This window comes from Miscanthus floridulus, chromosome 2, assembly GCF_019320115.1.
Source record: "Miscanthus floridulus cultivar M001 chromosome 2, ASM1932011v1, whole genome shotgun sequence".
Lineage (NCBI taxonomy): Eukaryota > Viridiplantae > Streptophyta > Magnoliopsida > Poales > Poaceae > Miscanthus > Miscanthus floridulus.
In genome coordinates, this window is record NC_089581.1 from 145550338 (window position 1) to 145561705 (window position 11368).

Below are 11368 nucleotides of genomic sequence, written 5' to 3' on the forward strand. Positions count from 1 at the left end.
TAATAAGAAAAAAAAAATGAAATTGAGATGAGGTACCTTAGGAGCGGGCGGCCTTGACGCGCCGGCATTCGTGGCGTGGCCGGCGCGGGCGCTGCGCGGCGGGAGTGGCCGGGCGCGGCGTGGTCGGGTGGGCGAGACCGGGCGGGAGCTGGCGCCGGGCGCTGCGCGGCGGCTGGTGGCGGTGCGGGCGCTGGCGGCAGGCGGGCGGGCAGGGTGCATGCGGGCGGCCGGCCAGCCGCGCGGTATTTATTCGGCTTTGCCGCGCCATGGATCAACGGTCACCGAAACCGGTCGTCGCCACGTCAGACCTCTGCCGCGCCATCATGCATGGCGCGGCACAGGCATTTGGCCGCGCCAGGGTAATAGGCGCGGCCAAAAGTGTTAGTTTAAAAAAAACTTGCAGTGTTAGATTTAAAATTAGTTATCAAAAAGTTTTAAAATTAAAAGAAATTCTTCATATCCTACCTCAACATAGTCCAAATCATTATTTTTCCAAGCCAAGCTGCTATCCAAATGCTTCCTTAGGGCCTGCTTGGTATCTAGGCAATATACGCCTCTCTGACTCAAGTAATGAAAAGCTTGCTATACCAGGAGAGCCATTTTGGCCCGTAAAAGTAGAAGACCCTCAAATTCTTTCCTCAAGCTCTCATCCCATTAGGTACCAAGTGTCGCTCGTCTTCTCTAGCTGCAATGACGACTCAGAAGCCTGCAACTACAACACAATAGCGGAGGTCTCATTCTTTCCTCAAGCTCTCGTCCTGATGGGTGCCAACTCCCACGGGTCTTCTCAGGCTGCAATGATGACTCGAAAACTTGCAACTACAACACACTGATGGAGGTCAAGGTAAGGGGTAAAATTGTCTCCAACAAGTGACCTATAAGGGCACCAAAACATAAAATGGGTCTCCGACAGTACTGTATCGGCCATACCTACACAGGAGATCTATTTTAAATACCGGAGAGACACAACATAAATTTGAGTATCCTTTCTTCTCGAGACCTATTTGTAGAAATAGTTTTTTTTTTGGGTCTTATTGTTGAAAAAAACAAAAAATAGGTATTGAAAATTTTACATGTAACGGGTCCTGTATTTTGGTTTCATCGTTGGAGATTGTCGTAGTGCTCTACGAGAGCCAAGCCATTATCGAGCACGCCGGGCAGAGGAGTGAGAACAAAGAAACAGAAGACGTCGTTTGATAGCCAGAGAGCTTGCGCGTGCAAGACACGGCAGAGCGAAGGAGATATCACGAGAAAAGGCTAGCAAAGGCATGCCACGTCATAAAATTCAATAAGAATGTTTTAATCTTTTCTTTCCATGACAATTTTATAATTATAATTTGGTGTTATTTGTAAGAGCGATAAATATATACGTATATATTTTTAAGAAAGAAAGAGTGGCAAATATAGTTAAATGTGTCGAAGATAGACGGCGTGATGCCAACTCGTCTCGCTGGCTCATACCGCTCCTGCCCTCCACACCGCTCCGCCGCGACCACGGCGAAAGCCGCGCAGCCACCTCCCCGAATCGAGCCAAATTGGCTCCCGCGCGGCCGCGCCACCAGCTCCTCCATCTCCACCCCGATCGCAATGCCACCACGTGGTCAACCCCAAAGGTCGCCGTGACCCGTGCCGGAGAGATCTCGCGCTCCGTCCCCGTGTCACCGCGCAGCTGTGCTGTGGCAGACCCACCCGTTCACCCACCCCGCCACGCTCTCGATAAGGCCGCCGCACGCGGCCGCCCGCGCCGACACGCTGGAGCCGCCGCAGCAGGAGGCGGTGAAACCGTCGCCGACCAACGGTCGCATCCGGTACCGCACGCCCTCGGCGGCCGATCTGCTCCCCGCCGACGATCTCGCCGCCGCCCCCTCCGCCGCGGACGCCGCGGCGGCGGCTGCGAGGATGCGGCGCTACTCGGGTGCCGGAGCACGGCAGCAGCAGCAGACGGACGCGGTGGCCGACCGTGTGCATCGGTACCGTCGGGTACTAATGGTGTTGCTCTCGCCGGTACTCCTCATCTCGTTCGTGCTCCTTCTCATGCCGCGCGCTCCGGCCTCCGCCTCAGCGGGTGGGCTCCTCGCCGTTGGCGGTCGGAGGTGGGGACCCCGGGCCGTTGAGGATGGATTGAACAAGTATGCCGTTATATTTGACGCCGGCAGCTCCGGGAGCCGCGTGCACGTGTATTGCTTCGACGAAAACCTGGATCTAGTGCCTATAGGGAAGGAGATTGAGCTGTTCAAACAGGTGAATGGTTGAGGCTTTCTCTTGTCCATTTAGTTTGAGTTGCGCCATTTGGTGGTCGGATGTAGAGCAGTAGAGGTGTTCTGGAGTGGCCATAAATGAGATTATTGATGCGGCCTGTTTGGTCTTCTACTATCTCAAGCCAAACTAACAGCACTGAAAATTCAGTAACACTACTACACTAGTAGAATCTAATTGGCCACTCTAACAACGAAAATCCAGTAATATCATGTATGGCCAATCTAAACAATGATTGTTTTCTACTTTCTCTTGACTAAATGTTGGAGTAGTTCGTTTTTTGGCTATCCAAAACTTTGGCTTGGCTCTTGAGAGTTCACAACCAAGTAGTCCTGCACATATTTTTTGCAGAATTTGCAAAAGAAATCAGAAATTTGTATTGTAGATATAATCACTTAGGGCCTGTTTAACAATGGTGAACTGCACAACTTAATGTCTTTTTATTTGTTTCCCATAAATTGTTGGAACAAAAATCTACTGCATCTAGATTTTCACAGACAGAAGAATATTGGCCGATGAAGTTATGCCACTGTGGTTTTGTCTTTTGTATCAGGATATGATAAATTGCATGCATAGCAACCACCACATGCTTATTACTTGCGATGAGCTCTTGCCATACAAAGGCATTAAGCCAGGACCTTGTCATGATAAATTAGTGTTGTTAATTCAAACGTGAAATGAGTTGATTTTTACCTTGGGATGACAACTCTAGGGATATGACAGCTTTTGTTGTGTTTGTTGTTCCTGCAATAGTGCAATCAGGAATAATTTTTTTTAACTATGTAATATTTGAATACATGTCAGAATGTGACTACAGCTAATTCTTGGGGAATACCAGAAGTAGAAGATTAAGAAGAACAACTTTCTGCCTTGATTTTGACCAAATGCTGTTTCAAAATTTCTTTGTAAATCTGCTTGAATTTTTTGCTGAACGTCAAGTTAACTAGCTTGAAACTTCTTGAACGGGGATTCCATTTTAGCTGTTTGGAGATAAAAAAAATTAATATTCTGCCCCTCAGAAATCTATCATGTTATGGGTGCTAGAGCAAGAAAAATTGGACACTAAATCATCGGAAACCATACCAAAGTAAATGCACTGCAAAAATGCAAAGTTGCAGGTAGTTGTTCCAAGACTGTATCTCTATGAAGCAACCTAAAGGCTCAAACAACGTATCATCCTGGTTGAGCCTGTCTCTCACCAAAATAATATACCTTATAGATGTATAGATTCTGAAGGACTTGAGAGCCCACTGTGTAAAAATGTTCATTTCTACTCATTGACCTGATCATCTGTAATTACCCTACTAGCTAATATATTGTCGTCCTATTATATATTTGAATTGAACAGACCAATTGACCATCCAGAAAAGAGAGGGATTCTAACTTCTCTGATTGTTTATCTCTCATGTTGGCTCTAGAAAAAACCAGGCCTGAGTGCAGCAAAGGGTCCACAGGAGGCTGCTGAATCACTTATTTCTCTTTTAGAGGAAGCTGAGAAAGTAGTTCCAGCAGAGTTGCGTGGACAAACACCTGTCAGGGTTGGGGTGAGTTATGGTTCCTGTATTGCTTCTTATGGTAGTGGAAACTGAAACAGTATCAGTTTTTCTAGCGAAAACATGATTTTGGACCCTTATGCAGGCCACTGCAGGTCTCAGAGCATTAGGGACTGAAAGGTCTGAAGAAATTTTGCAAGCGGTAAATATTCTCCATGTCTTGTCTTATCCATCAAGATCTGAGCATTCCATCTTTTCTTCTGTAGCCTTATTTTTGACATTTTTGTTTGATGCGCTGCGTATTCTCTTTTAGTTTTGAATTGCCTGATTTCCTTTTGTTGTTGCTGAATATGAGTTCTTCAGGTTAGGGAACTTCTCCATGACAGGAGTTCTTTCAAATCCCAGCCAAATTGGGTCACTGTTCTAGATGGATCACAGGAAGGCACATTCCAGTGGGTAAGGTGTTGTTCTAATTTTCTCCAAGAGCCTCTTTTTTTTCTTCCTTTTTTGTTGTTTAGGTCTTTAGGATTGTTAACAAACCTCTCTAAGTTTGACTAAGTTTATAGAAAATGCACCATCATCTACAATATCAAATTCGTTTCTTTAATTTCTTCATGAAATATGTCTTGATAGTGCATTCTATTTGAACTTCTGGATATTAATAAATTTTATAAAAACTTGATCAAAATTAGAGACGTTTGACTTAGGACAAAACTAAAGTGACCTACGTTGGTTTTAACTTGTTCCTGTCTTAACTTTTTTTTTTCTCAAATACGCAGGAGAGCTGTGTATCTTTGTATGTTCCTGTCTTAACTTTGACTTTGGCATTTTAACTTTGAAAGTAAAATGGTTTCTCCACTTGCTGTTCTTCTACAGCCTTCACATTAAAAGAAGCAACATGGATGTCTTTTCTATTCTTTTATAGGTTACCATCAATTATCTTTTGGGAAAATTGGGAAAGCCATACTTAAATACAGTTGGAGTTGTTGATTTAGGAGGTGGTTCAGTTCAAATGGCTTATGCTATCTCAGAGAAGGATGCAGCAAAGGCACCTGAAGTGGCAGATGGTGAAGATTCATATGTGAAGGAGCTGCTACTTAAGGGAACAACATACTATCTTTATGTTCACAGGTCTGAATCAAATGTGTCATGACAATCTGAGATTTATCGTTGACTTTGTTCTACTGCTATTTTCTGCCATTCTAATATACCAATGATGCCTAAAACTGTAAAACATGTGACTAGTGTGGCGTACTCCGTTATTCTATATTGGTTAAACCATTCCATTTGCAGTCTTTATGACATTGTTGACTACTAATAATAGTAGGATTGACCGAGAACTATATATCTTATTTGAAGTTTGAGTACCACACTGTAGAAAGGTGAAACATGCAATTATTTGGAGGTTGCTACAGGTTGCTAGCAACTTGGGTGGTTGGGTCAAAAAATGATTTTGTAATATTGAAGAGTTAAAACTGGTTTACTTGTTTGTCACCAAGTGAGGAATAAGAATATTTGGCATCCCATCATACTTGAAGTGTTTAGAGCATGTATAATAGCAGGCTTTAAGCTGGCTAAATGCTGAGGTGGAGGAGTGAGGAGAGGAAAGAGAGAAGTGGACTGTAAGCTTACAGTCGACTTAGGCACAAGAACCAAGAAATTTTGTGAGAGAGATAAGTGGACCATGTATTAATAGTGAAGAGCTAACTATTATATGAGTGGGTTGAGAGAAGGCTGCAAAAAAGCCTTACAACCAGCAGCCGGCTGTATTATTATCCTTGCTCTTACTTGTCACCAAGTGAGGCCACTATATACGTATTTTTGTCAACTCTATCACTTCTTCCCCTTTTTTACATTACAATAAATCTGACATGGAACAATATTGTTTACCACAATGCGATGGACTACTGTTGGGACGGGCATCATAAGATTGCCTCCTTCTGAATAAGATTTGCAGAGAACATAACTATAATATATAACTGCAAATGTTGTTATCCACAGTTATTTGCATTATGGTTTGCTGGCGGCTAGAGCGGAGATCTTAAAAGCTGGCGAAGGCAGTGATTACAGCGACTGTATGTTGGAGGGGCATCTTGGTATGTTTGCTTGCTTTAATCTACTAGGCCCAATATCTAAATCTGACATATCATTACGTCTGTCTTTTTGGAATGTGAAATGAACTTCCTATGTTCTTACTGAAATTATATCAGCATTAATAGGGCAAATGGTTATTTTGTAACAAAACCAAATGCTTGGAAAGACTATTGTCCTGAGCTTTGTTCTATTCTATGCAGGGTCCTTGCCCTGTTGTGAAAATACATAAAGCAATATGTTGACTTGTCTTATGAATTTTGTGTGCTATCAAATATTAGTCAAAACATTACACCATTCTGATAATGAGGCTGTTGATAAAAGCATGCAACTTTATCAGCAGATTGATCCTGCAATGAATACAATACATATTTCAGTTTCCAACAAAGATGAAATTTACCCATTCAAACTACTATCATCAAATTGTCAGTATCTGTTTTCTGTTTATTGCTCATAAAATTATCATATCTTAAATATGCTATTAAATTCAGGGAAATACAATTATGGTGGTAATACATTTGAAGCATCAGGCTCACCTTCTGGTGCTAGTTATTCCAAGTGCAGGGCTCTTGCAGTTAGAGCTCTTAAAGTTGATGAGCCAGCATGCACACATATGAAATGCACATTTGGCGGTGTGTGGAATGGTGGTGGTGGAGATGGACAAAAGAATCTTTTTGTAGCATCCTTTTTCTTTGATAGGGCTGCTGAGGCAAGTCTAATTTACAATTGTGCTTTCTGATCTATCTGAAGTGAATTGCTATTGGCGTAGTCACGATTAGCACCTAACTGTGTCCCATCTCTGTTCAGGCTGGTTTCGTGGACCCAAAAAAAGCAGTTGCTAAGGTTAAACCTTCAGACTTTGAAGAAACTGCACGCCGGGTTTGTAAATTGAACTTGAAGGATGCACAGGCAACATACCCTGATGTCTCAGAGGAGAACATTGCCTACCTTTGCATAGATCTTGTCTACCAGTACACATTACTTGTCGATGGATTTGGTATGGCTTATTTCAAAATATCATGATAACTGTAGAACTTAGAAGTTATTACCCCCCACACCTATGTTCTTACACCTGCTTTTTCTGTTCTCTCAGGTGTTGATCCTTATCAAGACATTACCTTGGTAAAGAAAGTGCCTTATGGCGATTCGTATGTTGAAGCAGCATGGCCCCTTGGTAGTGCCATTGAGGTTGCATCTTCATCATAGAAACAGCACGGCAGTAACTTATTTTTCATTTTTTTATATATAATATATATAAAAATCTTCCATCGTTATAGTTTTTGGCTTGGTTTACTGATCTGTAGTAGTGAGTTTAGATCCTGGGTTTGATGCTAGGGTTTTGCCTTGATTCACCATTTGTTCTCCATTTTCCATTCTATTTGTTTAGGTTTCTACACATTAACAAGGTATACATGGAGGAGTATAGATTGTAGTTCTGTGCCAGCATTTTCCCCTTTCCATCCCCAGGTATTTAGAAGCCTTTGTCATTCATCCTTAGTATGCTTTGTGGGTTGTTCAATGTGATGCCATTCTTTTTCTTCCCTTTCGCCAACTGGGATTGCTCAATGTAATAAACGCATGGTTTGCCTTTGTTCCCTGGATGGTTCATTTGTAGTCTTGTAGATTTAAAGTACATTTCCTCTTATAACAAATATGGTCCCGTTCGCTTCGCTGAAAAAACAAGTCGAAACATTGTTCCGGCTGATTTGTTGTGAGAGAAAAATATTGTTCCGGCTAAAAAAACAAGCTGAAAAGTACGGATTATAAGATAAGCGAACAGGGCCTATAAGTGCTCGGTGCTTAATCCTGCTACTATTTAGGCCCTGTTTTGCACATATTCTCTGGTAGCTTCATGAGCTATTTGAAGTTGTTTTATGTTAAACGTGTATTTTTTAAACAGTTTTGCATGCGAAGCTTTGGTTGAAATGAAGCTATTTTGAAGCTGAAAACAGCTGTTTCTCTCAACTTCAGCTCGCTTAGGTGGGTTCTTACATGTGATTTGTACAATGTTTTAAGGAGCTTCACATATAGAGCCGTTTGTCAAAAAGTTTATCAAAACATTTTTAACTATCCCCCCCCCCCCCCCCCCCCCCCCACACACACACACACACACACACACACGCACGCGCTCGCGCTCACAAAAGCTCCACTAGTTAAAGCGGATTTCATGGTTCAGCACCGCCTAGCGGCTATTTGCCGTGCCCGTGATTGACGATAGGAACCACGGAGTAGAGAGCAAGAACAACACAACAGTATTACGGCTGTAGGCTGTCGATGCTTCTGAAGTCCTTTTGTCAACCCTCTGACCGCGCATGTTTTCAAATGAGGACAAGCAATCTGAGCTCACGCAGAGCAACAACCAGTCAACGATACTGCTCCGAAGCCAATCGTCGCATGGAACTTCACCACCAAGTTCCTTCGGAGAAGGCATGACCAGACCGGGCTAATAGAGTGTCCACTGTCCATTAGTGATGTCTATTTAAGCCGACGGCGACAAAGGCCATGCCATAGCAAATCCATCTTCCACTCTATTTCACCATCATCTCTCAGCTCGATCGTGAGAGTGAGAGGGGTGCTTCGGGCAGGAGCCTCCTCGCTCGCAGCCGCAGCGCCATGTGTGCCATGGAGCTTCCTGGTCTACGGTATCCTGGCCCTGACGCTCCTGAGGCAGTCCGGCCGTCTGCTGCACCGGCTGTGGTGGCGTCCCCGGCGGCTGGAGCGCGCGCTGCGGGCACAGGGCCTGCGTGGCACGCCGCACCGCCTCCTGGCGAGCGACCTTAGGGCTACTTTGGCAGCCCGTTTCCCCGGGGGGATCCCCGCGTTTTCCCTGGGCTGTCTCCCCCGTGCCAATCTCCACCGGGCCAAATTTTTGCGCACTTTGGCAGCCCACCCATCCGAGGGTCGCAGCCCGCTTCCCTTCTTTTTCCACGCGGAAGGAATCCACGACTCGTGAGGCCGGGAGGGTTTCCCGTGGCGACCGCTCGCGAGCCGCGTAGCTTCCTCCGCTCGCGCATGTCTTCTCGTCGCGAGGCCGTCGCCGCCCCGGCATCCCGTCGAGTCGTCGACGCCGCCCCGGCAATCCGTCACCGCTGCCACTCCGCCTTCTCATCGCTTCGGTCACGCCAACGGTGAGACCGCCTCATCCTACATCTCTGTGCCTCCCGCTAGGGTTTCGGATTTCTTGATCCGCTCTTCTCACAGACTGTCCCACTAGGGCGGTGAGGTGGCCGCGACTGATTAGGGTTTCGGCGCCGAGCAACACGACATGGGAACCGGAAGCTGGGCGCTCTAGGGAGCAGGGGCGAGATCTGAGGGCGCTCGTCACCTCTGTGCTTTCTGCTGTTGCTTCGGTAAGGACTCCGCATACTCCCTCTCTGGGTATTTTATTTTTGTGCATCTGTATTGCGGGATTGGTTAGTGTCAGCATGAGATGGCAGTTGCGGGATTGGTTTGTATTGCGGGATTGGTTAGTGTCAGCATGAGATGGCAGTTTATTGAAAAAATACACTTGCATCTATAATATTGATTTTCACCATTAATTATGTCTTGATAGTGGTGCATTTATTTGGTGCTCTAGATGTTAATATATTTTTCCTAAAAACTGAGCTAGGCAAATTTGACCCTATGGTTTGCAAAAGAGGGAGTAGCGCAATTAAACCTGCAAAGCCAACACCGTACCTAGGTTCTGAATCAGAAGGATCTGAAGGATTATTGTCTACTTTATGCCATGGTTGTTAACTTTTACTCTCGCTGACACTGGTGTGCTGGTACTAAGTTGGAAGCGTAATTAGATCTTGCCTATGTGTTGTTCTTGCATATTGGTGATGTGTTGTTCTTGCATATGTGGTTTGGACTTGCTATATCAGTTATGTTAGATGCAAAAAATGCACCTGAGTCGCTACTTGCTTATTTAGTGTTTATTAGCCTGTCAGACTGCATAAATAACACATTCCGTGTTATCACGTGCTTGTAGCCTAGTACACTTGCAGTTCTACAAATATTCTACCTTCAGTCAGTTGGGAGTACAAAAATATATTGTTTGCTAGTGGTGCCGAATTCTGCCTTGATATCTTGTGAACTATACAAAAATAAATTGAGCCTACTGTAGATTGGTCAGTGTCTGAGCTATGTTTCCGATCTTATTTGCAAGTAGCCTCTTTTGTTTATAAAAATAATGCTATAAATATAAGATGCCCAAACCACTTCTTCCCTTGGGCTTGCAGATCACTGGCCAGGAGCCATTTGATTAGGCAACGACCACCGCTAACCTTATCAGGCTCCTCTCCTTTCAAGAGGATTGCATGTCTGATCCCCTATCTTGAGGGATCTTAAAAATTCACAAGGCATGACTCATATTACACTTTTCGGATGTCGTGTACATAAAATTTGTTCATAGGGATAGATAACCTTGAGCCATATGAAACTGATGACTACACAATTGTACAACAGCTTGCACTTGCCAATGCTGCATGCCATCAGTACTCGGGGGCATGTTGCTTTCGTTTTCAACTTTTCTTCTCCCAACCATCTCCATGATGGCATCTCTAATCTAGTACTAGTTGTCAAAGGATTAGAGCGTTTCCTTAGGTCTGGATGCTTGCTTGTCGTTTTTATTTTTCTCGATGGATCCAGGGACATCACCCCATGCCCTGTGCTCAGGCTTTTGACACCTCTGCAATTTTTATGCTTGCTGCTAGTCTCTCAAGAAATATTCACCCCATATTCTGTTGTTTAGCTGTTCGGAATATTTTCGTTCCGTTTTCATCCCACAGTGTAATGAGTGTTTAGGTCCTCAGGAAAATGCTTAAACATTATTGGCAAGGATTCTTGGTGCCACAAATATCTTGTTGAGCTTTTATGCATATTTCCCTAATACTAATACTGATGGTGTGTAAGTACAGTCGATCGGCTGTGTAATGAGTGTTTAGTTGCATTGTTCCATGTATCTGCATTTAAGTCCTTCTAACTTCTCCACTTGAAACTGAATTGAACTCTGCAGTAAGTTCACTAGATAGGAATTTGTAGGCTTGTTGTTTGCCTTTGTTATCAATATAAATACAATAAGTTAGCTAACCCATTGATATCATTAAATAGTGGTTGTTTTTACATTTATGAATTATTAGGTTGTTGTCTTCCCAGTAGCAGCCATTCATATTTGATTGAGTTACAGGCAGGTTGGCCAAATTATAAGATTTAGTTTGCTTTTGCAAACCTGCAAGCACACATGTACAGGCAGCTTTTCCATATCTGTAATTTGCTTGCTGTGGCATGCCATGTAGTTTACCCTTGGTTCAAATTGATGTATCCTAACCCCACTAGATTAGTTTACTCTAGGTATGTCTCTAGCTGCTAACGTGTTTTCTTGTGTTTACTTTAGGTATGTCAGAAGAATGCAGCTGCAATGCCTATGAGAAGCTTATGAAAAGGAATTAAACCGTAATTTATTTTTTCATATATGTCTTGGATATCTGGATGGAGATGATCTATGATTTGGTAACGAATGAATTAGCTAAGTTGAATTTGCCACT

General features: G+C 43.8%; 1 protein-coding gene across 2 annotated transcripts; it reads left to right on the forward strand.

The window, feature by feature from the left end:
* The first annotated feature begins 1425 nt into the window (after positions 1-1425).
* LOC136532054 (probable apyrase 1) lies at positions 1426-7431 on the forward strand. 2 transcript variants are annotated; one of them, XM_066524684.1, is made up of 9 exons: positions 1426-2241; positions 3675-3800; positions 3895-3951; positions 4113-4205; positions 4675-4880; positions 5751-5845; positions 6332-6549; positions 6648-6837; positions 6934-7431. In XM_066524684.1, the coding sequence occupies exons 1-9, from the start codon at positions 1900-1902 to the stop codon at positions 7044-7046; spliced, it is 1440 nt and encodes a 479-aa protein (XP_066380781.1). In that variant the 5' UTR covers positions 1426-1899; the 3' UTR covers positions 7047-7431. The 2 variants fall into 2 exon arrangements, with proteins under 2 accessions (XP_066380781.1, XP_066380786.1); XM_066524689.1 differs by having other exon boundaries at positions 1426-2004.
* The last annotated feature ends 3937 nt before the right edge of the window (positions 7432-11368 follow it).